General features: G+C 36.0%; 1 protein-coding gene across 2 annotated transcripts in view; it reads left to right on the top strand.

Annotated features, from left to right (window-relative positions):
* LOC150103214 (uncharacterized) overlaps positions 1–27,549 on the top strand; it is a 34,436-nt gene extending 6,887 nt beyond the window's left edge. For both annotated transcript variants that reach the window (XM_090398008.1, XM_090398006.1), the window contains exons 3-6: positions 730–886; positions 11,600–12,147; positions 18,534–18,627; positions 26,200–27,549. In XM_090398008.1, the coding sequence (XP_090254134.1) occupies positions 730–886; positions 11,600–12,147; positions 18,534–18,627; positions 26,200–26,297 (897 nt within the window). In that variant the 3' untranslated portion in view covers positions 26,298–27,549. The remainder of the gene's footprint in view (positions 1–729; positions 887–11,599; positions 12,148–18,533; positions 18,628–26,199) is intronic.
* The last annotated feature ends 383 nt before the right edge of the window (positions 27,550–27,932 follow it).

Here is a 27,932-nt window from a genome sequence, read left to right as displayed (position 1 = left end):
GTCACCCAGTTTCCATTGTGCTGTGAAAATTTGAAGATGGCAATGTCAGAACTAATGAGACATTTGAGTTGGTGATGAGACTTTATCAGATTAATAGGGATTATACAAGATGATTCATATAGAACCAAACTTAAAGTTTTTGTTCTGGATTACAAATGAATGAATGGAAACTGATCAGAGGTTCAGGAGACTTACCTTACCTTGAATGGTTCAGCATATGATGCTTGGCAATTCACAAGTGCTTTGAGACAAACCCAGGACACCATTTCAGTCTATAACATAATTTGTGGGTTTGGTTCTGTATAAATCTCCCAGTACATACAGTAGAGGGTGAGAAGCAGAAGAATGAGAGGCCAACCCTGGAGGTAGTACAAGTGTGATGAGAAGCAGACTTTTTTTTTTTTCATGAAAAGTGGTGTGTGTGTGTGTGTGGAATATATTACCAGAATGTGTTGTGAATATTAGCAGTGCAAGTTTAAGTTAAAAGCATAAGTCTTGCTACTCCATTGAGTTACAAGACTCATCATAGGAAGCATGGGAAATTATTCACTGCAGGAATTCCCAGATTTTCTAGTTGTATATGTATGCCACTATGTGTGTGTGTAAAACTTATTACACTAATAAACCTTGTGTGTGTGTGTGTGTAAAACTTATTACACTAATAAACCTTGTGTGTGTGTGTGTGTAAAACTTATTACACTAATAAACCTTATTACTTTTGATTTACAGGAATGGGATAAGTTAAAAGGGCATTACAAGCCAGAAAATAAAGATTATCTCATGGAGAGCAAACAGAGATTTAGAGCAGCTCTGTATAAAAGTGAAGAAATCAATGAGTTGGTGTCTCCCACAAAAGATATTAAACTATACCAGATAAATCTTTTAGGTATGTGTATTTATTTTCTTATTATTATAAAATAGATCTACATGAACTTTAAGGCCTATCGTAGGAGGACCGATGCAAACACCTTGATTGTTATATTATACTTGAAACTGCTGTGATTCACCATCCCCATGTTTAAAGCACTCTCTAGCAGTGCATTCATTGAACTATCTTTCTCCAAGTGCTTTCACTTCCTCTTACTACAGTCTCATACAGCTTCTAAAGTTCTTTGTAGAGGTGGTTAAGATTAAGATCAGATTTTTCACTTGAAGACAAATAGTTGAGGAACCATGTGAATACGAGAAAGATCTGTAAGTTGTGTAGACTTGAAAAGTAGTCTGAACACCCCTTGAGGATACATATCAGGAAACTGATGATGATGAGTATTCTAGATTTAAAAAATTGGCAAGAGGATCAGATAAAATTATTCAGGCCTCCATGGAGTCAAAAGACTCATTGTGGGAGGCCCATGCTAGAAAACACAAACTCTATTATACCACCACTCCTTAAACCCATTGACCATTCGTGCTCTCACCACTCTTTCAGGTAATGCATTCCAAGGTTCACCCACCCATCCTCCATGCAAAGAAACCACTCCTCATCATCTTGCTCACAACTTCCTTTCGTAACTTCCAGGTATGGCCCCTTGTTCCTCCAAGTGAAAGAACTCCCCAGTGTCAACCCTGTAATTACCTCTCAACAGTTTAAAAGTCTCAGTCATATTACATCTCCTTCTGTCTACCAAAATCTGTAGTCCACATTCCCTCAGCCTGTCTTCATAACTAACATTGTACAATACTGATACCATCTTTGTTATCTGCCTCTGCATCTGCTCCACAGTCAATTAATTTATCAGCTTCAAATCCTGGGGACCAAATTTGAGAACAATAGTCAAAGTGTTGTCTGATCAGGGCTTTATACAATGGAATGACAACTCTGCAGGTCAGCATCCTTCTCAGTATTGCAGCAATCCTCTGGGTTACTTTCACCACCTTTGCAATATATTCCCTGAATTTCAGGTTTCTAATAATCATCACTCCAGATCCCTTGCCTCTCCTACTTCCTCCAGTACAGTTCCTCCAACAGAGTATGAAGCCTCCCATCGATATATCCCAAACTTCAAGACTTTACATTTTGCTGCATTACAGTGACACCCCCATTAGTTTGTCCATCTATCTAGTTTATTCAAATCCTCTTGCAGGGGTACACATCTGGACTATTACTAATAACCCTTCCCAGTTTCACATTATCTGCAAAACAACTGAATATCTCCCTGCAATCCACTGATAATGTCATTGATATAAAGGTTAAACAATATGGGTCCCAGTACTGAGCCCTGTGGGACCCCCCACTTATAATCTTCTGTCTCCTTGATATTGTCTCCCCCCCCCCCCCATACACAACTCTCTGATACCTATCAGATAGCTAATCCTGAATCCAGTTCACCTAACATCTACACCCATGTGCTGCAACTTAAATATCAGCTTATCATGTGGTACCCTATAAAATGCCTTTGTAAAATCCAAACAAAACGACGAAAAATATGCCTTTCCCTCATCAACCACTCTTGTCACTTTAATATAAAAGGCAATCATATTACTAAAGCAAGAGTGTCCCTTAACAAATCCATGTTGACTCTCACAGATAACATTACTCTCATCTGCCCAAAGCTGTATATGGTGCCTCACTAATTTCTCCAAGATCTTAACTACTGATGAAACACAAACTGGTCTATAATTTGACACTTCCAGTTTGCTACCACCCTTATGCAATGGCACTATCTTTCCATCCTTCCACTCCTTGGGTGCTTTTCCCTTGCCTAGAATTTCATTGAAAAGCCAGGTCAATGGAGCTGTCAGTTCTTCAGCACATTCTCTTAAAACCCGTGGCAAAATTCCATCCAGTCTCACTGCTTTATTGAATCCAGAGTACTCAGTATTTGAAACACACTCTTTTCTTGCACTTCTCTCAAACTTGCCATGTCCCCTGAAATATCCCAATAAAGTGTTAATTGAACAAATCCACTATCTTCTGCATCAGTCACTCTATTCCCATTTTTATCCAACAATGCCATTCTTCTACAATCATTTCTCCTCCTACTGGGCACATAATTAAAAAATTCCTTAGGATGGATTTTCTTTCTATCTCAGGGCCAGTCTGTTCTCATATTTCAGTTGTTTTGCCTTTCTTACCATACTAGTCACTCTCCTGGCCTGAGTCTTATATTCTTCATGCATCTGCTCTCCACCCTTCTCCTTATATCTTTTCCATAACCTCTTTTTAATCTGCAGTTCCTGTTTGATATTGTTTGTCATCTACTTTACACCAAATTGTGTCTGCTTCTTCACTTGTGGTATGCAGCTTACTATTGCTGTTAATAAATATTCCTTCACAATTTCCCAAGCAGTCTGCGCAGTTAGCCTAGTGGCTATGCACTTCGCAACCATATGCCTGGGGAAGGAGTGTCCTAGGTTCGATTCCCGTCAGTGACGTGAGGAGCTGAAGGATCTTCCTCAGCCATAGCCAAGTTAGCCAGTCGGGTTTGTTTCCCCAGTTTATTCTGGGGTTTTTCATCCCGCAAAGCAGGCAAACTGGCCTTGAGAACTCACCACTACAGGCCATAGGATACACCGGGGCATAAGGCTGACCACCTTATCCTGTAAACGGAGTGAGGTCCGATGATCAATGGACCCTCGACACCGCAAGGTAAAAGAAGGTATAAGGAAGATGACAGATGACAATTTCCCAAGCATTAATGATATCTCGCTCTTCCAATTCCTCCCTCCATGGAACTTCCCCAAGTTGATATCTAAGATTATTATAATTGTATGCCCTATATTTCCACATACATTCCTTTCTCTTTGATATTCCTGTATGTCTGTTCATCTTCCAAGTCAAAAACCACATGGTCACTCTCTCCAACTGTTATAATCAACTCTTCTGGTCATAGACCAATCCAAAATTCTTGAACCTCGTGTTCCTTCTACTACATGTTGCCTAAGACATTTGTTTCTCAAGAAATCTAGACATTCCATTTCCTTATTACTACATGCAGTTTCCTCTTCCCAGTTTATACTGCAGTAGTTAAAATCTCCCATAACAATCATTCTTCTTGCATTGCCAAGCTCAACTGCCTAAACATCTCCTGCTTCTCACCCTCTATGCTCCCTGGCTTGTAGCAACACCCCACTAAATATCCTGCCTTGCCCACCTCTACTTCATATGCTTTCAAAACCATTAGTGCCATTGCCCTCCAAATCCTCCACTCTGAGAGGACATAAGCAGTATTTCATGACTGTGTTTTTCCATTTCTATCCTGTCAAAAAATGCTGTACCCTTCTACTTCTATTCCTATTAGTATATCATCTTCTGCCAACCACATCTCAGAGATCCCAATAATCTTTGGAGAGACTGATGCTATCAGTACCACCAATTCATCTCTTTTATTTTGGATACTCCTGGCATTAGTATAAAGAATAAAAATGTCACTGTTTCTATATCTACATTATCCCCTTCAGATTCCACTGGATTCAGCTTTACCTAATGCATTTTCCCTTTTCCCAAGTACCTATTCTCTGTTACCATCCACCCTGATAATTCTAGTTTCCCTGCATTAATACAGTGACTTGTTCAGAGAACAGCAATCTTTCCAGATGAGTACATCCTTCCTCATTCAAATGCAAGCAGTCTCTCACATACAGTTCCTTTCTGTTCTCAAGTGCCCTCCAAGCATCCATGTATTCCAAGCCTCTCTTTTGACAGATTCTGGCTATCATACTATTCATTATTAACTCCTCTCCTCAGCTCATCATTATCATGCATGGGTAACACACACACTATCTTCCCTCTCTGAATCTTCTTCTGTACAACCTCAGATCTCTTGCCACTCGATTCACACTGCCTCTCAAGTCATTCGCGTCCACCATCACAATTATCTCATCCACCTTTTCACCCTGCTTAATTACCAAAGCCTCATTTTCTGTTGTTCCTCTGGGCAAACACTCCTTGGGCATCTTGTAAACCACCGATCATTGAGTCTTCATACATCATATACCTCTTAGCACTCTGTTCCTTCCTTGCTCACATACATCCCTCATTCTCTCTCTCTCTCCCCTCTAATACTTTCTTTCTTTCTTTCTTTGTTCCTCTTCTTACCTGCTGTCCTGGCATCTCTCTCTCTATCCCTGGTCTCTCTCATATTTTTCTAATTCCCTGCATCTCTAAATCTAGCACTCTCTCATATTTTTCTAATTCCCTGTCTTCTTCTGTTTCTATTCTCTTTTCTATCATTCCCATAAATCTTCCTGCATGTTAAGGGAATGTGCTAAAGAACTAACAGAGCTATTGATGTGGTTTTTAATAGAGCTTGTGACATAGTACTAATTATTAGAAACATGTAGGCTCAAGAATTAATAATAATAATGGATGTGCTGTGAAAATTGTGATAATAATAATAATAGTTGTTTCATGTATGCACCAAAAAATGTGAAAGGTTTGTGGACTGTTAGAGTGAATGAAAAGAAGGAAGGCATTAATGTATGCGAGAAGTGTATTGATAGATTAGAGCTATTAGAAATGGAAGCTAGAGTCAGGACTGTAGTAGAAGAGCTTTGGCAAGAGTTAGTGAAAATGAAATGTGAAATAAAGCATCTGGAAGATGAGGTTAAACACCTAAAAAGTGATGTGAATGAGAAGGAGGAAAAAGAGGCAAAGGATAAACATATATCATCGTTTGGGGACTTGATCATTAGAGGTGTCATGACTAATAAAGTACATAAAATATGCTTTCCTGGTGGAACAATGAAACAAATAACTGATGCTTTGCAGAGAAGGAAAGAGTGGGCATTGGAATTAGTGGTAGTTGTGTGCACAAACCACTTAATTGGTGAAGAAAAGAATGTTGATAGAGACTCGAAGAAGTTGTTTGCAGCAGAATAAAGGATAATGACATTGTTGGAAAATTTGGTTGTGTATTGCCCAGATATGGCAATAGTGAATTGAGAAGGAGAGAAGAGATAATGAATAGCAAGATGGCTGAGTTGTGTGAAGCAAAGGGGGGGGGGGGTTCAGTTTGTGAATCTGTGGAGTGAATTTGAAGGAAAGTTGGAATGATTTAAAGTTGATGGATTGCATTTGATGCAATCCATCAACTTTTGCCCAACACCAAAGTTGATGGTTTGGTGTTGGGCATTTAGAAAGGCTACTGTTTGCTGAGAAGGCACAGAGTCGCGAGGTTAATGTAGTAACGATCTAACAAAAAGCAGGATAGCACAGCTAAAAGGCTTTTACAATAGGAAGAAGATGTGATTAGCAACACAAAGTGAGGATGAGAGGAGTATGAATGGCAATCAGAGTCAGGATCAGAGAAACAGGAGTGGTCAGACCGAAGAGGTGAGGCATAGAAGCTAGAATAGAGAATTTTGGTGCTGGTAGATTGGCCTCAAAGACACAGGGATTGTTATGTTTGTATACAAATGTAAGAAGTATTCAAAATAAGAGGGCTGAGTTTTGTTTTTGTTGAACTGAGTCAGTATGTCAATTGGTGTAAGTGAAACTTGGTTGTCTGAGGATAATGTGATATGATGTCAGGAATAGAAATGGAAGGATATAAAGTTTTCTGGAAGGATAGGAAGGTGAAAAGAGAGGGACTACTGTTAATGATTGCAGAGGAATTGTGTCCACAAAGTGTGGAAGTTGATAATACATGCACAGATTTTGAATCTATGTGGTGTGAAGGTGAAATTAATAGGCTAGTATATCTGATAGGATGCTGTTATAGGCCAGGGAATGTAGAGCATACTGTTTGTGCAGATGTTTAGGCAAATTGGTTGTTATGTAAAAGGAAAGTGATCTTGATGGGAGACTTTAATAAGGACTATAGAATGGAAGGAGGATATAGTATATGGGAACAAGGAGAGTGAGTTTGTTGATATTCTGAGGGAAAAATATTTAAGCAGCATGTGACCGAAGCAACCAGAGACTTAATGTTTCGGATTTGGTGATAACTTTACAAGATGTAGTTGTTAATGAAGTATTGACATCGCTGCCATTTGGTGAGAGTGATCATGAGGTACTTGTTTGGGAAGAGGGAAAACAAGAAAAGGTTACTGCCAAAAAAGGATGTGTGTGCAAGTATAAGATGGGTGATTATGAGAATATCTATAGTCAACTAGCATCAATTCATTGAGAAGATGAGCTGTGCAGAAAAGATGTTGACAGTGCATGGAAATTCATAAGTATCTGACACAAGCAATGTATAACTGCATACCAAGGGTTAAGCAAGTAAATAGGGTAGGAGTGAAATGGATGTGAAATCAAGCAAGCTGTGTTGGAAAAGAAACTGTAATGGAGGAGGTATAAGACAGTTGGTAGTGATCAGATCCATGAAAGTATAAAGTACAGGCTAGGAAGGAGACAAGCGCAGTAAAGAAAGAAAAGGTGCAGTATGAGAGGAGATTGGCTGGTCAGGCCAAGGTTAATTCCAGGAAATTCTTCTGCCATATAGCAAGCAAGAGAGAATAATTATGGCAGGTTGACACTGATAGATAGTCATGGCAGCAGAGTGACCATTGCAAAGGATATAGTGGAATTATTGAATGAGCACTTTATCAGCATATATTATACTGGTGTCAATGATCTGGTACAATATCTAGAAGAGAGGCAAGTATTAGGAGAATTGGAAGTGAAAGAAACAGGTGTATTGGATGTTGATTGGGTTAGATGTTAATAAGCAGTACCATCGACAGGTGTAGCATACAGGCAGCCTGCCTGACGGCATGGCTTAATAAGGGCACTTGTTCAGCCATATTGCGGTCGGCGCTGTCGATAGGCTAACAATTCCTGCTAGCGTAGCAAGTGTGGAAAGAAGTTTTTCTAAGCTTAAACTGATTAAAAATTATTTGCAAACAGCAATGACCCACGAACGATTGGTTGGTCTAGCAACTATATCAATAAAGGCAGACATAGTTTATAATTTAAATTTAGAAGAGCTCATAAAGTTTTATTGTGCGATATCCCCAGAGAAGACATTTAATTAATATTATTATGTAATCGTTTTGCATTAATGTTTCTCTTGTAATAACAACAAAATAGCAATTGGAGGTTTTCTTATATTTTTGTCTTATAATCCATCAGGGGCATATTTAATTGTTTGCCTCAGGGCACGATCTAATATGGCGACGGCCCTGTTAATAAGACTGTAGGAATGGGTGACATATCACCATGTATTCTTAATAAATGCACACAACAGTTAGCTATGTCCTTGACCTGATTATTTAATGAAAGTCTTGCAGTAGGTAAGGTTCCTAAGGGGTGGAAAGAAGTCAAAATAGTACTACTCCACATGCATGGTTCTAGGGTATGAGTTTCCAATTATAGACCAGTATATATAACTGCAGATGTAGTCAAGGTGTTGGAGAGATTGGTTAGGAATAGAACACAAGATTGGGTTGATGGACCTAGTATTCTTTATAATGATTAGCACGGATTTATAAAGGGTAGGTCTTGTTTTAGCAATTTACTTGCATTTTATGACAAGGTGATGAGTGTCTGTTAGATAAGGGAGAATCATATACAGTGATATTCTTGGACTTTGCAAAAACATTTGATAGATTACCACATTATGAGTTGGTGTACAAGCTGCAGAGGATGGGAGTAGATAGTATATTGGTTAGATGGATTGGAGACAGACTCTCTGAATGATACCAGCAAGTTGTTTATGATGGAGCAATGTCTCAAAAAAAGGAGGGTAACAGTGGCCCTGGGGTTCCTTGGATAAAGGAATGGGGTTATAACCTTAAAGTTAATAAGTGCAAAGTGTTGTAGATTTTGGAGTGAAGAAATATAAAGCTGTGTACTATATTGACAGTGCTCTACTGCAGGAAGTGGATGAAATTCAACATTTAGAAGTGATGGTTGACAGTAGACTGAAGTTTAGAGGGCATATTGCAAGTGTTGCAAAGACTGCACATCATAGTGCCCTTATGATAAATAGTACTCTAATATGTAAAGATAAGGAGGTGGTTGTGCTACTGTATAAAGCACTGGTCAGACCACATTTGGACTATTGTGTTCAGATTTTGTCACCTGGTTTTCATTGTGATGTGGGAACAGTGGAGATGGTCCAGATTAAGACTAAGACAATATCAGGAATCTGGATGCTGGCAATGTAGAGAAGTTGAAGAAATGTGGATTGCAGAGTTTGGTGGATAGAAGGAAAAGAGATGATATGATAGAGACATTTAAGTTAGCGAGGGAATATTATCAGATTAATTCAGTGGCGATTATAAAATGAGTACATTTTATAATCCCCCATTGAGTGTTGATTGGGTTAGATGTTAATAAGCAGTACCAGAGGCCATCCCTGGAAGTTGTGTTAGAATGTGGTGAACAGGGGGTGTGAAGAGTTGGTTTTTAACATGGAGAATGGATTGCATTACCAGAATATGCTGTTAATGCAGGGAGTGTTGAGGATTTTAAGATTCACTATGATAGATATTATTATTATTATTATTATTAGGCAATTTGGGATTTAGCCGACCAAATTGTATTCTTATTGGTTAAACCAAAATAAAAATGATGGTACGACATGACAAAATTTCATCTGGGAGGTCCTTTTATCACACACACGCAGCTCATCATACCGTGCCTTGAACACATTCAAACTCCTTGCAGATACCACACTCTCAGGCAAGGCATTCCAATCATTCACAACTCTGCATGAAAAAAACTTGCCCCTCACTCCCCTACTCAACCCTCTTTATACAGTTTCCAGGGATGACCTTTGGTTCTCTCCCGATCTCCCACTATTTTCTGTAGAACTTCTCTAGCATTGATCCTATAACAACCCCTTATCAACTTGTAGGTCTCTATCATATCTCCCCTCTTCCTCCTGTCCACCAGACTCTGCAAATTACATCTTCTCAATCTTTCATCATACTCGACATTCCAGAGGTCAGAGTCCAAAGGCGACATTCCAATCGCCTTTGGTCTCTTTCCAACATTTCTTCATCCTTCTGAAAACCAGGTGACCAAATCTGGGTACAATAGTCTATGTGTGGTCTAATCAAAGCATTATAAAAGGGAAGAAGAATCTCCCTACTTCTACACGTCAGTGTCTTCCGCATCATTCCCAGAAGCCTTTGTGTTGTCTTCACAATTTTGGCTATGTGCCCCCTAAATTTCAGATCCTTATCCACTATCACCCCCAGATCTCTCATTTCTTCCACCTCCAACAATATATCCTCACTAAGCATAAATTCTACATCCCATCTTTGTTTTCAAAATTTTAAAACCTTACATTTTGCAATATTGAACTCACATCTCAATCATTCAATTTATTCAAGTCTTCTTGTAAGGCCACAACATCTTCACTACTCTTCATGGTTCGTCCCAACTTTGCATCATCTGCAAATAACTGAATATCTCTATCCAAATCTTCACCTATATCGTTAATATACAAGTTAAACAGTAATGGCCCCAAAACAGACCCCTGAGGCACTCCACTAGTGACTTTCCTTTTCCTGGATATCGCTCCCCCTATGTTGTCAGTTGAATGAACCCTCCCACGGCGAGTCAGTCTGCCAACATCATGGAGGGTGTAATAATAATAATAATAATAATTTTTTTTATTGCAAATATTTTGGCCTGAAACTAACAGGCTATCATCAGTGCTTAAGCACATTCACAAGGTAAAGCATAAATGATGAAATGGTATTCTTTTTTACAGATATGAGTGCATGCTAGTGTGCCACCATATAATAGGTGGTTGCAAAATAAAATACAAATAAATTAAAATGACATGAAAAAAAAAGGGGGGGGTGAGACTCTCCCAAATCTTTGCTATGGATAGACAGTCACTCGAATTTAAGTTTGGATGGTGCAGAAGTGCTTTAGCACTGTCTTTAAACAACCACTCAAACTTAAACCGACACTGATGTAACAGGCATGCACATATTGGACTGGAGAATATTGTGGTCAGTGTCCATCCCATGATGTGCTGGTCTTGAATTTTCAGTCTTCTATTTCCTGAAGATGTCTTTGTGACAGAGATGAAATAATGACAGTTTTAGACTGTTGTTTGATTCATTCCTTGTGCAGTTTTCATTCCATTAAACATCCAACATGCTGTCGACAAAGAATTGAAGTTAAGTGAATGTTCTGCAGTGATGTTGAAGATTACCCAGGAGATTCTTGCAATGCACTAACATCTAATCATCTGGATTTTGGAAATGATGAAATGTTAGAAAGGATGTAAAGGCAGATAATAATGAAAATATCAAGACTTTGGATGGCAGCTATGAGGAAATGTAATCTATCTATGTAGATTATAGAGGAGGAGGAGGAGGAAGCGTGATATGACTGAAATATGCACAATTCTCAAGGAGTGTCTGACAAAGAGATATTAGGGAGATTTTCAAAAGAGAACTGGAACAGGACAGAAATGGGCCTCATGAAGGAAATTACATAAGGGAGATGAAGTAAGAAGTACATTTTATGTATGCAGACAACAGATGATTTTAAAGTGTGATATAATAAATTTTGTGGAACCTAGAGCTGACCTCTTGCTTTCTTTGAGGTCGATATGATAATAGTAATGTACTTCTGATATTCTGATAGCATTTAAATACTTTACTAACTTAGTTTTTATCAAATACATGTTTTTATTGAATACATTATTATTCGATACATGCGTTTCTTCTTTTTATTCAAATTTAGATAAAAAAAAGAAAGTAAAAAGGAGCAAAAAAATATCTCAAGAATTGCAGAAAAGGAGGAGAATAATTAATGAATTGGAAGAAATAAAAGATACTAGCATGCATTTATCACAAGAGGAATATGGCTTTTCTTCTTTAGTGAAAGAAAATGAAGAAACTATGGAAATGTGCATAAACCTTCAGGATCAGTGTCCCTCACCTACTGTATACACTGAATTACAAGATGCAAGTTATAATTTCACAGATGACTCCAATTCAAATATTATAAATATGCAAATCAGTTCACTTTCTGAAATATTCAATTTACTAAATGGTAATAATTCTGATTATAATTATGAAACTTTAAATGTAATACAAGAATTAATTAAAACAGATAATCCAGAATCTCAAGTACAAGATATTTCCAACTGCTTGCCTTCAGAAGTTGATCAGCAAGATCATTTCAAATATCTTGATCCGATTATGGAAACTTTTGGTTATATTGGAGACAATATCCCTACCCATGACACTCAAATGGAATTGTACTGTTGCCCTCCAAGAGACTTTAAGGTAGGTAAAATTAAGATTTAAATTTTTATTGACTTGACTTGATAGTTTATTTCATTTCTTTACAAAACCACTATCAGAAATTGTTCTTGTATTCGTGAATAATATATTCAGTAAATTTTCAATAAATGAAAGGAAAATATGAAAGGCTGAAATAGCAAAGCAAAACCCTAGAGAAATCTATAGTTATCTATGTCATTAGGAGAAGAAAGGATAAATATGGAAGACTGATTAGTTGATGGAGATGGAACATGGGTGACATCTGCAGAAGATGTATTGGAAATGTTCATCTGATATTTTTCTAATGTATTTTATGTGGGAAAGGGGTGGTTAAAAGAAGTGTTGGATAGGATAGAGGAGAGAAGACTTAACAGTTCGAGAATGGGAAGTGTTTAGAATTTATGTATCCTTGAAGTTAATAAGGCTATGAAATGTATGTTAAGGTAATGTGCAAAATAGCTTGCATTTCCTTTGACTTTGTTGTTCATCAGACCAAGAAAAGTGGAAAGAAGGGGAAAATGTTGCCACTGCATAAGGGAGTATCCTCTTATCGTATAGCACTCCAGTCATGTGTGAAACTATAGGCCCGTGCATATATCAGGTGTGGTGTTGAAGGAGTTAGAGAGGCTAGTCAGAGAATGTAAATCTTCCAAGAAAGCAACATGGGTTACAATCAACAACTTGGTTACATTATATTTTAGAGTGACTGAATAGGAGATAGTGTGTGTGTGTGTGTGGGGGTAGTGTTCAAAAGAAAGGTGATGTGGGGTATATCACAGGGTTCTGTTTGAGGATCTTCTTCTTCTGCAGGTTGTCCCACTTAGGTAGGGTCACTGTTTGTTGTGAGTCTCCTCCACATCTTCCTGTCTTTGGCTGTAACCACATCCAAGTTCTTCATCGTCGAGTCCTCCTCAACCAGCTCCCTCCATCTCCTCTTTGGCTGCCCGCACTTCCTCCTCCCCTGCACATCCATCTGCATGACCTTTCTTCCCACATATTCATCCTCCCCTCCTCATCACATTACCAAACCATCTCAACCTTGCCTCCTGTATCTTTGCTTCTAAGTTCGTAACTTTCACCATTCCCCCCTCACATAGTCATTTCTCAGACAATCCTTTCTGGTCACACTGTCATCCACCTAAGCATTCTCATCTCTGCAACCTCCATGTTATTTTGTTATTTTTCCTCAGGGCCACAGTTTCCATAGCATACGTCATAGCTGGTCTCACTACTGTCCTATAGATTTTGCCTTTTAGATTGGCACCCTCTTATCACATAGCATTCCAGCCATCTATCTCTCTCTCTCTCTCTCTCACCAGTTCCTCCATTCTGCTTATATCCTGCATCCCATGACTCTCCATCCTCTTCCACTGTTGAACTTAAGTATCTAAAGTCCCTAACTTTCCTGATGACATTTCTTTCCAGCTCCAGATTTGTCTCCTGGAAAAATAACATCCTGCTAATGTTATTTTTCCTCAGGGCCACAGTTTCCATAGCATACGTCATAATGGTCTCACTACTGTCCTATAGATTTTGCTTTTTAGATCGGCACCCTCTTATCGCATAGCACTCCAGCCATTTCTCTCTCTCCAGTTCCTCCATCCTGCTTGTATTCTGCATCCCACGACCTCTCCATCCTCTTCCACTGTTGAACTTAAGTATCTAAAGTCCCTAACTTTCCTGATGTCATTTCCTTCCAGCTCTAGATCTGTCTCCTGGCTGCCATACACTTTGCAACACATACACTCTGTCTTACTTCTGCTCAGTCTCATACCTCTCTCTTCCAGTACTTTCCTCCATCTTTCCAGTTTAGCTGCCACTCCTTCTCTTCATTCTGCACACAGCACAATGTCATCCACATACAACATTGTCCAAGACACGTCTTCTCTCACCTCCTCCTTCACACCTTCCATCACAATATTAAACAGGATGTTATTATGACTTAATGCTGACCCTTGATGTAAGCCAACTGTCACTTGAAAACTTTGTCTGTTTTAGGATCGGTGTTGTTTAATTTATATATCAGTGATATAGCTCAAGATTTGAGAGGAGATTTATCAAGATATGATAAATCTCACTTGAGGAGTGAGATTTATCATATTGGAGGAACTTTGGTGCAATAGGTGTAGGAAGTGAGGGATCTGGGGATCTTGGTGGATAAGGAACTGATATTTAGGAGATACATCACAAAAATTGTAAGGGTTGCCCAGAAAATTGATGCTATAATGCAAAGAACCCTGAACAGATAAGGAGGTTATCATTTCAGTATATGAGGCATTAATCAGTCTCTGAGGATGGATCTGGGACTGTGAGCTGTAGAGCTTGGTAGATAGGAGGAGAGGTGATGTGATTGAGACATAAGAGATAGGAGCCTATCAGATATGCACTGAGGAATTATTGCACAGAGTATGGACAAATTAGAGGTCATCCCTGGAAACTATGCAAAAGTCAATGTAAGTAAGTGAAAGGGAGATTTTTTGCATAGTGATTAGGGATCCCACACATCTTGTAAAATATGGGATCGTCCCATTTCTGGCTAATGTGTCCCATTGTCCCAAGAAAACTCTTCAGGACAGCTTTTTGTCCTATATTTTAGAGTTCAAGACTGAATAACAAAATCGATGAATTACAGTTTCTATTCTATTACAAACATCGTCCTCCATCATTACAGGGACCTGTAGACGCGTTGTTATTTTCCCAATATCTTTTCATTCTTTTGAAAACCAGGTGACCAAATCTGTGCACAGTAATCCATATGTGGCCTGATCAAGTTCTTATACAATGGAACAATAATTTTCTTATTTCTTCATGTCATTGTCCTCCACATCATTGCCATAATCCACTGTGCTGTCCTCACTAGTTTAGTAGTGTCACCCCAAAATTATAAAAAAAAATAAAAATAAAAATAAAAATCAGCTAACGCCTTTTTATTCCCGTATATACGGGAGTAGGCGAGGCCATTTAGCCCTATCTAACTTTTTGGAGACTGAGTGGGCAGTTCAATCTCCACTGGTACCCAATCAGAGACAGATGGCCCAAGGCTATCACTAATTAAGCGGTACGCAGTGAAGAGAGACGGCTCAAATGTGCCGCCATCTCATGGTCTCTAACCCTAACACAATATATTTAATGGCTGAAATAATGTGGGTTCTACGGTCGATTTTCTTGAGTTTACAGGACGAAAAACCCGAGTTTCCGGGAGGAAAAACCTGCTTGCCCGTGCCAGAGATCGACTAACTCGGGAACCGGTCGAAAAAAGGCTTAGAAAAATTTCCTCTAGTCGCCGACTAGACTCGAAACCAAGACTTCCTTCGTGCGGCCTAGCGCGGTGGTGTGCAAACGCCACATCCACTGAGCTACACAGGCTCTAAATTTTAGGTCCTTATCCATTATCATTATCAATATAAAGCTGTCTGCAGATGATGCAAATTGGAAAGAACCACGAAGAATATAGCATATGTTTTGGCTTTACAAGAGGACTTAAATGGACTCCATTTGGGGTGATCCTTAAATGGATCACCCCAAAATTTTAGGTCCTTATCCATTATCATTCTAAGATCCCTTAATTCCTCTTAATATCCCCATCAATATTATACTCTACATCCCAGCTTTGCTTCTTGAATTTTAAAACCTTACACTTTGCAACATTAAACTGGTAATCTCACTCGCCAGTTACAAGTCCATTTAAGTCCTCTTGTAAAGCCAAAACATATGCTATATTCTTCGTGGTTCTTTCCAATTTGCATCATCTGCAGACAGCTTTATATTATCATGCAAACGTTCCCAATATTGTTAACATACAAGATAAATAGCCCCAAAACAGACCCTTGGGCAATACCACTAGTGACTTTCCTCTTCCAGGATATTGCTCTCCCATACACAACTTGCTAGAACAGTCAGTTTCCAGTCCTGTGCACTGATCTGTTATTATTATTATTATTATTATTATCCAACTGCATCTGTTTGTCATGTGGTAGTCTATCAATGAATTTTGTAAAATCTAAATATAACATTGTGTATGCATCTCCCTTTATCCAATACATTTGTTAACTTGTTGCAATAAGTAGATTGCTTTAAACCTCTGCTATACATCAAAGAGACTGCAACCCATTTCAACCCATTATCCAATTTTGGAAATGTTATCAACCCATTTCCAAAATTGGTCCTCACTAACTTCTCCAACATGTTAACCACAACTCCAGACACACATGCAGATCAGCTTGTAATTTGAAGCCTTATCTTTATCACCTTCCTTATGAAGAGGAACAGTTTTGCCCTCTTTCTATTCCCCCAGATCATGACTAATGTGAGATACATGTTAAACAAGTAAATCAAGGCTGTTGTTGACTTCTTGGAGCATTCTCTCAAAACACAGTGACATATCATCAAGCTTACTCATTTTTCCATATGCCTTCTGCTCTCTCATGCTCTCTTCTTCCTCAAATCCAAGACTACCGATCCTTGTGTGCTTTCCGTTACCCAATGACTAAGATAGTTGTGTTTTGAAAACTCGAGAAATTCATTATCCCTTTTCTTGTTTGCTAGGTTAATTTGCCTATCAATTTCCTTCTCACTGTTCTCTATGTTACTAAGTTTATAAGTACATCCAGCTAAATATTTCATCCTGTCTACTTCACACCATACTATCTCAAAACCACTACCAATATTTCCTTCTTGCATCTCTGCCTTGGATGGGTATAACTTCTCGGCTACCATCAATATTGTTCCTTCTCTCTCTGTCTATTTTTTCTATCTTCATGAAAATCATACCTACTCCATCTCTGTTTCTGTTAAGATATCATCCTCACCAGAGGATTAAGATCACTTATTACAATTTTAGGCAAATGAACTTGATTCATGTAACAATTTCATTTCCCTCAGAACATATTGCAAAGGATGTTCTGAAGACACATTGCAAAGATGGGGAAAACAACTAGAGCAGAATTGGTGGTAGAGTGATTAGGACATTGACTACTTGGGGAATGCCACTAGTGACTTTCCTCTTCCAGGATATTGCTCTCCCATACACAACTTGCTAGAACACTCAGTTTCCAGTCCTGTGCACTGATCTGTTATTATTATTATTATCCAACTGCATCTGTTTGTCATGTGGTAGTCTATCAATGAATTTTGTAAAATCTAAATATAACATTGTGTATCCGTCTCCCTTTATCCAATACATTTGTTACCTTGTTGCAATAAGTAGATTGCTTTAAACCTCTGCTATACATCAAAGAGACTGCAGCTGCTGCTGTTATCAACCCATTTCCAAAATTGGTCTTCACTAACCTCTCCAACATGTTAACCACAACTCCAGACACACACATGCAGATTAGCTTGTAATTTGAAGCCTTATGCATTTTTGAAAATTATGGAGACAACTACTGTGTTTGAATAAAAACTTTAGTTTAATATAACTAAAATCTACATTCGACGTTTTGACCTTTATGTCAAGGTCATCTTCTAGAGCATACAACTATACACAGAAAACAAGCTACACTACAATCAAACTGCTTTTTTAAAGACATTGACCAACTGCTACAATTGTTGGCCTGACTGCTGATGGAAAAAAAAAAAAATTATACATTAACGCTAGAGTCCTATTATTAGTGTTATCTGTTGGTTGTAGAAATACATTGGGCACAACAACAAGTATCTATCTATATACATATATTAACATCATGTACACATTCCAGCCAGTTGGTATGGAATGGTTTCTAATACTAGCTGAAGATTGGCTAGAGTCCTGACTTATGCTGGATCTTATATATTAGGTAGGCTGAATGTGTGCCATCCAGATCCTTGGAATTTTCATGCCATCTTTGTTGTTGATATTTGGGTGGTTTATCAGGATTTCGCAGGCTTCCTTAAATTTCCTTTTCTACCAGGTTTTTGTGTAGTGTAAAGAGCAGATGCTTTTCCAGTTGATTTGGTGTAAGGTGTTGAGTGCGTGGTCTGAGAGGCCTGCTTCACCATAATGGTTATATTTAATGTGTCTGATGTATTCTTTCTTGCGTACAGGGATTGTCCGTCCTGTTTCACCAATGTACGGTAAGTTACAGGTGCAGCGGATGCAATAGACTCCAGGATGTGCTAATGGGAGGAGAGGATCCTTAGAGGAGTTGAATATGGTTTTAAGTTTATTGGGTGGTTTAAAGGTGGCATTGAGGTTATAATGTTGTAGGATTCTGTTGATTTTTTCCAATAACCCTTTAATGTATGGGATGGCTATGGTTTTACTGTAATCTAGATTCGTTTTTGTTGTAGTTTTATGGAGTATTTTATTAATAGTATTTTTGTTATAGCTATTATTTATGAATGTGTCACTGATGATTTTGATGAAAAGATGAAAATCGTTATTCTTTTCTGGCTTTTCTTTATTTCTTTAGCAACAAGCATTCTTGAAATGCTCTGAAATAAACCAAAGTACAGATGATGATGTAGGACTTGAAGTCACAGAATTATTGGAACTTCAGCTACCAGGTATTTATAAGCATATTACTGCTTATAAAATTTCAGATTGCTTGTGTTATTACTTTCATATTAGCAATACATAGAAGGTAGACAAATAAATGAATATGAAGAAAGGTTGAGAAATGTAAGTTAAAAAAAAATGTAAGAAATTAACAAGCATATATATATGAGGGACATCCAGAAAGTAAGTTCCATTTTTAAATATTTTCACTGCAGCACTGTGATCACAATGGTGCACATGCGTGCTGAGTTTGTTGATTGCTTGTGTTATTACTTTCATGTTAGCAATACAAATAAATGAATATGAAGGTTGAGAAATATAATGCAAGTTAAAAAAAAATGTAAGAAATTAACAAGCATATATAATATACATACGAGGGATGTCCAGAAAGTAAGTTCCATTTTTAAATATTTTCACTGCAGCGCTGCTATCACAATGGTTTTCAGACATTCTTGCAGTGCAGTGTGTGTTTATAATGCCTAAGAAAATCGAATCGCCTGCTGCACGTGAAATTAGGTCAGTTATCCGTTTCTTGAATGTGAGGAATGTTAAAGCAGCTGAAATTCATCAGCAAGTTACTGAGGTTTATGGAGAACATGCGATAAGAGAACACACATCTGGCATAACACAACACAAAATCAAACATCTGAAATCTTTCCTTGGTAGCCAGCAGTTTCAAGACAACACTGACTAGGTCAAAGAAGCAGTCAATACGTGGTTTGCATCACAGGCGGCAACTTTCTATGACAAAGGTCTCTTGGTGCCCTGTTAAAAGTGCCTGAACAATGGTGGAAATGATATAGAAAAGCAGTGAAAGATGTCTACTTTAATTTCCAATAAAGTTTTTTTTGTAAGTATATTTTTGTTTCTGACAGCCCATCGGAACTTATTTTCTGGACATCCCTCATATATGTTTTTACAAACCACTTCATAATCACTTGATAATTCAAGAGCGAATGTGATCATTCATGTGTAATAATAATATTAAGCAATATTTGACAATACTGAGAGTGCTAGCAAGTGCTAGACTAACTTGGAGGAACAATGTTGACAGGATATAATAATGTAACTATGTGTAGTCACATAAAAAAGGCATAATATCAGTTAATTATGTCATGAGAAAAAGACTAAGAAAGATAGGATATTTGTAATGAACTACAGCAATCCCTCAATTAACGTGCTCTGTAAAACAGGCGTATTAATTGAAAATGCGCTAATCAAATATAACCTACAGAAAAAGGTATAATTCATTCCTCAAATTTCTTTTTTAACCCTTCATTTTTTTTATAAAAGAATTGGGATATCTCTTAGGACCTAGATAACCCTTTAACTGCTGAGAATGTATTATTCTGGTCTCGGAAATACATGCCTGCTTTGCTGAGCCCGTATATGTACGGTTGTTGCTCTTTATATATTTTGATTACTAAAAACACACATAATAACCACAGTAATGACTATTTAATTCATAAATATTTCATCCCAAGTATCTTGGGACATCATCAGTACAGTAGTTTAAACAATACTAGGAATAACATACAGTTAGGATGCATGATTACGATGGAATCTCAATATGCGTGCAGTAACGTGTTATAAAAGTAAATGAAATATAACTGAAAAAAAAATATAAATAAAAAATAAATAAAGAAAATAATATATATATATAAAGATTATTTTACACAATTTTGTATGACAATTTCCCATACTTTAGGAATAGTAAGAACATCGTTGCGGTTTAAATTTAATCTGTGTAGTAGGGCTTCCGCACTTTCTTTATATAAACGTTCATATTTATATAAAGATCTGTGTAAAAGTTTCAACTTCTCCCAATGGATCCTATGGTTTGGATTTTCAACTCCGTATTGGGAGAGACCAGATTTCTGCAGTTTGAAAAGACAAATGTGGTCTTGATGTTCAGAGATGCATTTCTGAACAGACCTACCTGTCTGACCAAAGTAAGACAATTTGCAGGAGCATGGGATCTCATAAACGCCAGGTAACATCAGAGGTGAGAGTTTGTCCTTAGGAGAAGGTACCAAGTTATAGATTTGGTTGATATGTTTGTAAGGTGACTGATGATTTTTTGAGTTGTTTTAAGATTATATCCATTTAGGAAAGCTGTATTTTTGATTATTTCTAGTTCTTAGTTTAGAGAATCTTCAGAGGAGCAGAATTTGTGTGCTCTGATAACTAGTGATTTAATGATGCCAAATTTCTGAGATGGATGATGAGTGGAAGAATTGTGAATGTAGCGACCTGAAAATGTAGGCTTACGATAGAGAGACGTGGCGATGGAACCGTCTTTTCTTTGAATGTGAAATTCCAGAAAGGATATACAAGGATGAAGAAGGTTTATTTTATCTAGAAACAGTTGTAATTCCTGTTCGGGATGATCCCGGAATGCAAATATACATCGTCAACATATCGTAACCAAATTTTTGGTTCGGGTTCAAAAGTGAATATTTTTTCTTCAAGGTGTTCTAGAAACAAGTTTGCTAAGTTTGGTGATAAAAGAGATCCCATTGCTGTTCCTTCTTGTTTGTAAGTTTGACCTCAGTGGAATTTTTTATTGAAGAGGGCTTATTTAACCTTCTCCGTCTTCATATAGGCCACTCGGCCTCTTCAATAAAAAATTCCACAGAGTTTCATGCAAAAATAAAAGACATTCAACTGTTAAAAACTGATTTGTTAATTAGCTTCGACATTGCCTCCCTCTTCACGAACATTCCCCACAAAGAAACAGTAGAATTATTACTCAAAAATTTCCTTCTGATATGGTTGAATTATTCAAATTTGTTATTATATCCGGTTACTTCACCTGGAAAGGTCAAACTTACAAACAAGAAAAAGGAACAGCAGTGGGATCTCCTTTATCACCAAACTTAGCAAACCTGTTTCTAGAACACCTTGAAGAAAAAATATTCACTTTTGAACCCAAACCAAAAATTTGGTTACGATATGTCGACGATGTATTTGCAGTCTGGGATCATCCCAAACAGGAATTACAACTATTTCTAGATAAAATAAACCTTCTTCATCCTCGCATCAACTTTATGCTAGAAAAAGGATCTCCACAGGGTATCTCCTTTCTGGATTTACACATTCAAAGAAAAGAAGATGGTTCCATCACTACGTCTGTCTATGCAAGCCTACATTTTCAGGTCGCTACATTCACAATTCTTCCACTCATCATCCATCTCAGAAATTTGGCATCATTAAATCACTAGTTTCCAGAGCACATAAATTCTGCTCCTCTTAAAATTCTCTAAACCAAGAACTAGAAATAATCAAAAATACAACTATACTAAATGGATATAATCTTAAAACAACTCAAAAAAAAAAAATCATCAGTCACCTTCCCACACATCAACCCAGACAAGAAGTCCATAGGATTCCCATACTTTATGTCAAAGGCATCTCTGAACGTCTTTCAAAAATTATGAAGAAATACAATTTTGCCACTACTTACAAACATATCAACCAAATCTATAACTTGTTTGTCTCTTAAGGACAAACTCTCACCTCTGATGTTACCTGGTGTTTATGAGATCCCATGCTCCTGCAAATTGTCTTACTTTGTCAGACAGGTAGGTCTGTTCAGAAACGCATCTCTGAACATCAAGACCACATTCGTCTTTTCAAACTGCAGAAAACTGGTCTCTTCCAACACGGAGTTGAAAATCCAAACCATAGGATCCATTGGGAGAAGTTGAAACTTTTACACAGATCTTTATATAAATATGAACGTTTATATAAAGAAAGTGCAGAAGCCCTACTACACAGATTAAATTTAAACCGCAACGATGTTCTTACTATTCCTAAAGTATGGGAAATTATCATACAAAATTGTGTAAAATAATCTTTATATATATATATATTATTTTATTTATTTATTTATATATATATTTTTATTTTTTTTTCAGTTATATTTAATTTACTTCTATAACACGTTACTGCACGTTGAGATTCCATTGTAATCATGCGCCCTAACTGTATATTATTCCTAATATCGTTTAAACTACTGTACTGATGATGTCCTTGGGATGAAATATTTACGTATTACATAGTCATTACTGTGGTTATTACGTGTGTTTTTAGTGATGAATTCACCACAGGTTTCGTTATATAAAATATATATTTTGATTAATTCCTACATAAATTAATGTGTGAATAATATAAGCACGTAAACATAAGATATTTAATTAACCAAATATTTCTAATTTTCTACAGAAAGAACTTTCTACTATCCAACAATACATGAAACTCGATGGCTTTTCCGAAAAGAGTACTCAACATCTTCTCGATTCTTATAATCCACCACAAAACAACAAAGATTCAATATGTCGAGTTACAATTCCATACATCTCCGGGATTTCAGAACCTATCGCAAGAATTCTGAAGAAATATGAGTTAACAGCTATGTATTCACCTATTTACAAATTATCTTCCCATTTTCTTTCTCCTAAAGAGAAACGCTCAACTATGTCTCTTCATGGAGTTTATCAAATTCTCTGCAACTGTGATCTCTCCTATTTTGGACAAACTGGACGTTCTCTTGAAAAAATAATCCAAGTACATCAATCCTCCATTCATCATAACAAACCTGCAAAATCTGGATTGGCTCAGCACGGGATTGAAACTAACCACAACATCCTTTTGTCAAAAACTCGCCTCTTACATAGATCCCGTTATAAATTTGAACGTTTATTCAAAGAAAGCGTAGAGCCCTTACTCCATCGTCCTAACCTGAATCGGAATGACTGTATATCTATATCAAAAATCTGGGAAAGTCTAATCAGGATAACTCATTAATTCATATTAATTTTATGTTATTCAATATTATTAATTAATATCTTTATTTCAATCATGTCTCTGCTTAAAAATATTCCCTTTAATACTTAGTGATATAACATCATGCGGCTTGTCTATTTTTAAATGATCTATTGTTAGTATTCCACCTTGTATTATTTTTTTTTTAAAACTGTTCTTGTAGTGATATATGAAGATAATGGAAATAGCAGACCACTGAAGATGGTCTGCTATTTCCAGACTGAAATATTTGGTTAATTAAATATCTTTCTTGTGTTTACGTGCTTATAATTATCAGTCTTTATCACAAGTGTCCTTAAAACATCAAATTAATGTGTGTAATTTGCATAATAAAGTGGACATCCCTTGATTATGCAAATTTTATAAAACATCATTATTGCCATTTTTGTGAGTGAACAAGTGTATATCAAGAATGTATTATGCTGTCTGGACTTCTTACTTCAGTAAGAATTTCAATTGATTTTATTTATAAATTTTTTGCAAAATTAATTCAGCATATGGGACAATGTCAGTAGAATATAAAATCAGCAGTTAAAGGAAAATCATGAAGTTGAAAGACAATAAAACATATTCAGAATATAAATTTATTATTCTACTTCTTAACAAAGAATTGAGCTAATGTAGTTTGGGCATTCTGTTTCTTTTTTTTCATACAACTGACAATATAGTCCTATTGCCTCTTCTACTACTTCTGTAAATTTTACTGCTTCTCTCTTCATCAGGGTCAGCCTCTAAGCATTGCTGCTTAAAAACTTCAATTATACAAAATAGAAAATTGTTTCTGTGAAGTCTCTTTGGGCTTGTCAGTGATTAAACTTTCTTCATATTCTTCAGGATCTTCCTGCTGTGCATCTAAATTTAGTAGTTCAGAATCACTCAATTTCTCAGAATGAGATTTAATTAACTTAGATTCATTGAAAAGCCTCTAAAAGTCATTTGCACAACGTGAAAGAATGTGCTTCCAGATGGCTCGCATAATGCTAGCAGTAATTTCATTTGACTTTATAACAAATGCCGAGATTTCTCTGATTTGGCCTGAAAAGTCTTAGAAGGCATTCGCTTTCAATAAAAAGGCCAGTTTCATTGACATTAAATATTTGCTGGTCACAGTGTTCTTCAAATTATCCTGTGATTAGAACATTATGTAGGTTATTTCTCTTTTTGAAATGCTCAAACTACCCAGCAACTAGCGTGGCATTCTTCTTCTTTTCCATCGATAGCCCTTTCTTTCAAGGTTGCAAATAGACTTAATGCTTTCGATTTAATAAGGTCAGTGCTTAGCAGGATCCATTTTGGTTACAATCTTCAATCCATGTAGAAAGAAGTCTCTCTAATTCAATCATTATGATACTTTGATTTTGAGTGCACGCATAATGAACTTGATTCTTTGAGAATAGTACTCAAACATTATCATTATGATTGCTTTTTACTATACAGCAATTCCTCAATTAATGCTCCTCCTATTAGTGCATAATTTCTTTTTTCATTTTTCAGCAGCTTTGCTTAAAATTGCTCATAGCTGATTCACCCATTTTTGTGTTCTTGTCCTATCTTTGCTCTGGACTCGCCTTGTTCATTTTTCTTTATTATTTAAAATTTTTATTCCGATGAGGTTATTTTTCAAATCATTTTCACACTTCCACTTATTTGCTCACCAATTCTTTTACTCATGATGAAAGTTTGGGAAAATACTTTAAAATAAAAAAAAAAAAAAAAAAACTAAGGAAAACAATTGCAAAGGAGGCATGAGATATGATCAGCAAAATGCTATATAATTAGCAGACGACATAAATTTGGAACATAGTGTACATGGATATAGTATGGTATGCCATTAAAAAATAACTGTAAAATGTTTTAAATTGGTAACTAAATTATTTTATTCTGATGAGTGATTTTTTAAAATAGTTAGCCATAAAAAAATGTAGATGGAAAATTTTTAAAATCTGTAGCATTTATTTTTAAGATATATATATAAGCACACTAATTGAATTTGGGTATAGAAAAAAAAATGACACACTAATAGGAGGATCATTAATTGAGGGATTGCTGTATTATAGTAAAAAGCAATCATAATATTTGCTTATAATCAAACCTATTATTTTATAAGAATATAAAATAATACATTTGAGCACTATTCTCAAGTAATTTCCTGACCTTATTTTGTTTGCCAGTCCACTGCTAATGGAGATCTGTAGATAATAATATATATATAGACATATGGACTTCCGAACAAGTCTTTGACCTAGAATTATTATTAAGTACTGTATCAGATTTCATGCACTGCATAATTACTGCACAGTACATATATAATATTCTTTACAAATAATGTAATATATTTTCCATGCTGAACTGTGCTTAATATATAAAAATCATGTTCGAAACAATCATTAAAACTGTTTCTGATGACAAAGTTATGGCATAAGATCATAAAACAGGAGTATCGTGTTTCTGTATTATTATTACACCCTCCATGGAGTCAGCAGATGCATCATGGAAGGTTCATGCAACTGACAACAAATGTACCATACTGAATCTTAAAATCCTTAACACTACCTGTATTAAAACATATCCCAGTAATGCATTCCACTCACTCACAATTCTCCTTGTAAAAAATCTAATCCTCACATCCTTCTTCACCACACACAACTTCCAGGTATATGTAACCTTTATTGTTAGTAAGTAACCTGAATGAAAATCTATAAATTTCTATTTGGCTTTTTTAGTAATATGCTATATATTCATTTTTATTTCAGATATACACTGTAGTCTAAAACAAGATTCATCAAATGAGCTTCACACCCAGAAGTTGGATAATAATAATTATACAGGATCTTTGAATGAATTTGAATGAGAAGAGGTTACTTTTTTGAAAAGGAGAATCGTATTATTAATGGTATCTCAGATATTCACTGTTTGGCATTTATTGTCAAATTTTAACTGTAATAGGTCTAGTTTAATGTTGATGTTATAGATTTATGGAATGTAAAATGAAGTGTGATTCATTTCATTGGTATCCTTCAAGTAAGGGATGAAAATGAATGAAAACAGTGTATGTTCAAATGAAACACTAAATTACAAAATGATCATATTACCAAACTATGGTGTAATGTTCAACCATGATACTGACCATAACTTAAGCAGTCAAATGATAACTCTTTTGTAACATAAGAGAATTGACTGGATTCTTCTGATTTGCATCAGGTCACAGCAGTCTAAATTAGGATTTCTCATTATGGTTATGGTTTTTCAGAAATCACTTATTTAAATTTAGATTAATGAATGCTTTCTTTCATAATACTGTATGGTTCTTCATGATAGCAAAAAGCCATGGAGGAACATGTTATCCCTACCATAAATCTAAATTGAAATCAGACTTTAGAAAGCGACCAATTTCAGTTTAAACCATAATGTTTAAGTCCTGATGAACAAGATCTGTTCATCTCTGTTAAGGTTTTAATTTAACACTCAGCTTTAGGAATTTTTTTTTTTACTCTGTTATAAAGTAAATTATACTTTATATTCAAAAAGAATCAGTTGCATCTACACATTTTACTCTTTAGTATAATATCAGGAATTTGATGATGATAGTATATCTTCAACATTGAAATTTGTTTAATTGTAAATATATATATTGTGATTGTGTCCTGGTATATATTTAATAGACCAACTAATTGGTCTATTATTAAATATATATAATTTAATTCTATAGTATGCATTTTCATTCCATAATTGTACATAAAGTAACCAACAAGTGAGCTTAAATCAACATGGTACTGACTGTTAAGTTTACCTCTTACAGTGCAAAGTGTGATATGTATATAGTGTACAGTATATGTATATATATGTGTGTGTGTGTAAATAGATGAAATGTAATTAATTATTCAAAGCATTTATTACATGAAACGACTTTTGATACTTTTCCAAGTACCAAAGTGCATATTTCTATAGATGTATTAATTTCTAACACTTAGCAAGAAATGACAACTGTTTAATTTTCTGAAAATATATAAGCTTTCCTTTTTTTTTGTATTCAACAAAAATCAGGCATTGTAAATTTGTCATTGTAATGTAAATAAAATAAAAAAAAAACTTTTAACAAGTAATTCATTTTTAATTAAAATGATTAAACAAAATACTGTTTAAATCAAAATTTAATTAATTCCATGCTCCCTCATTCCTAATAATTAAAACAAATAATGCAGTAGCAGATCAAGTTGTATTTGATACATAGATAAGAAAAACACTCAGTTGGTTCAGTGGGATGAATGATGACTTCATCATCCATGGTTCAGAGACTCACTGTGAAAGTCCATTGTCACACAAAACACAGTGAACCTGCTTTAAAGTTATTCAGTGTTTTCTGCACTCACCACACTAACCACTTTCTGCAGAAAAGAAAAAAAAAAACCGCTGCTTCTCACTCTTTATACAAGTTCCAAGAATGATGTTCCTCCCCTCACTTATTGAGAAGTGACTAAGTTACACT

Source organism: Typopeltis vanoorti, chromosome 9 (genome assembly GCF_054136105.1).
Source record: "Typopeltis vanoorti isolate ZY-2024b chromosome 9, IOZ_Tvanoo_1.0, whole genome shotgun sequence".
NCBI classification, from domain to species: domain Eukaryota; kingdom Metazoa; phylum Arthropoda; class Arachnida; order Uropygi; family Thelyphonidae; genus Typopeltis; species Typopeltis vanoorti.
This window is presented reverse-complemented; position numbering and strand designations above follow the sequence as displayed.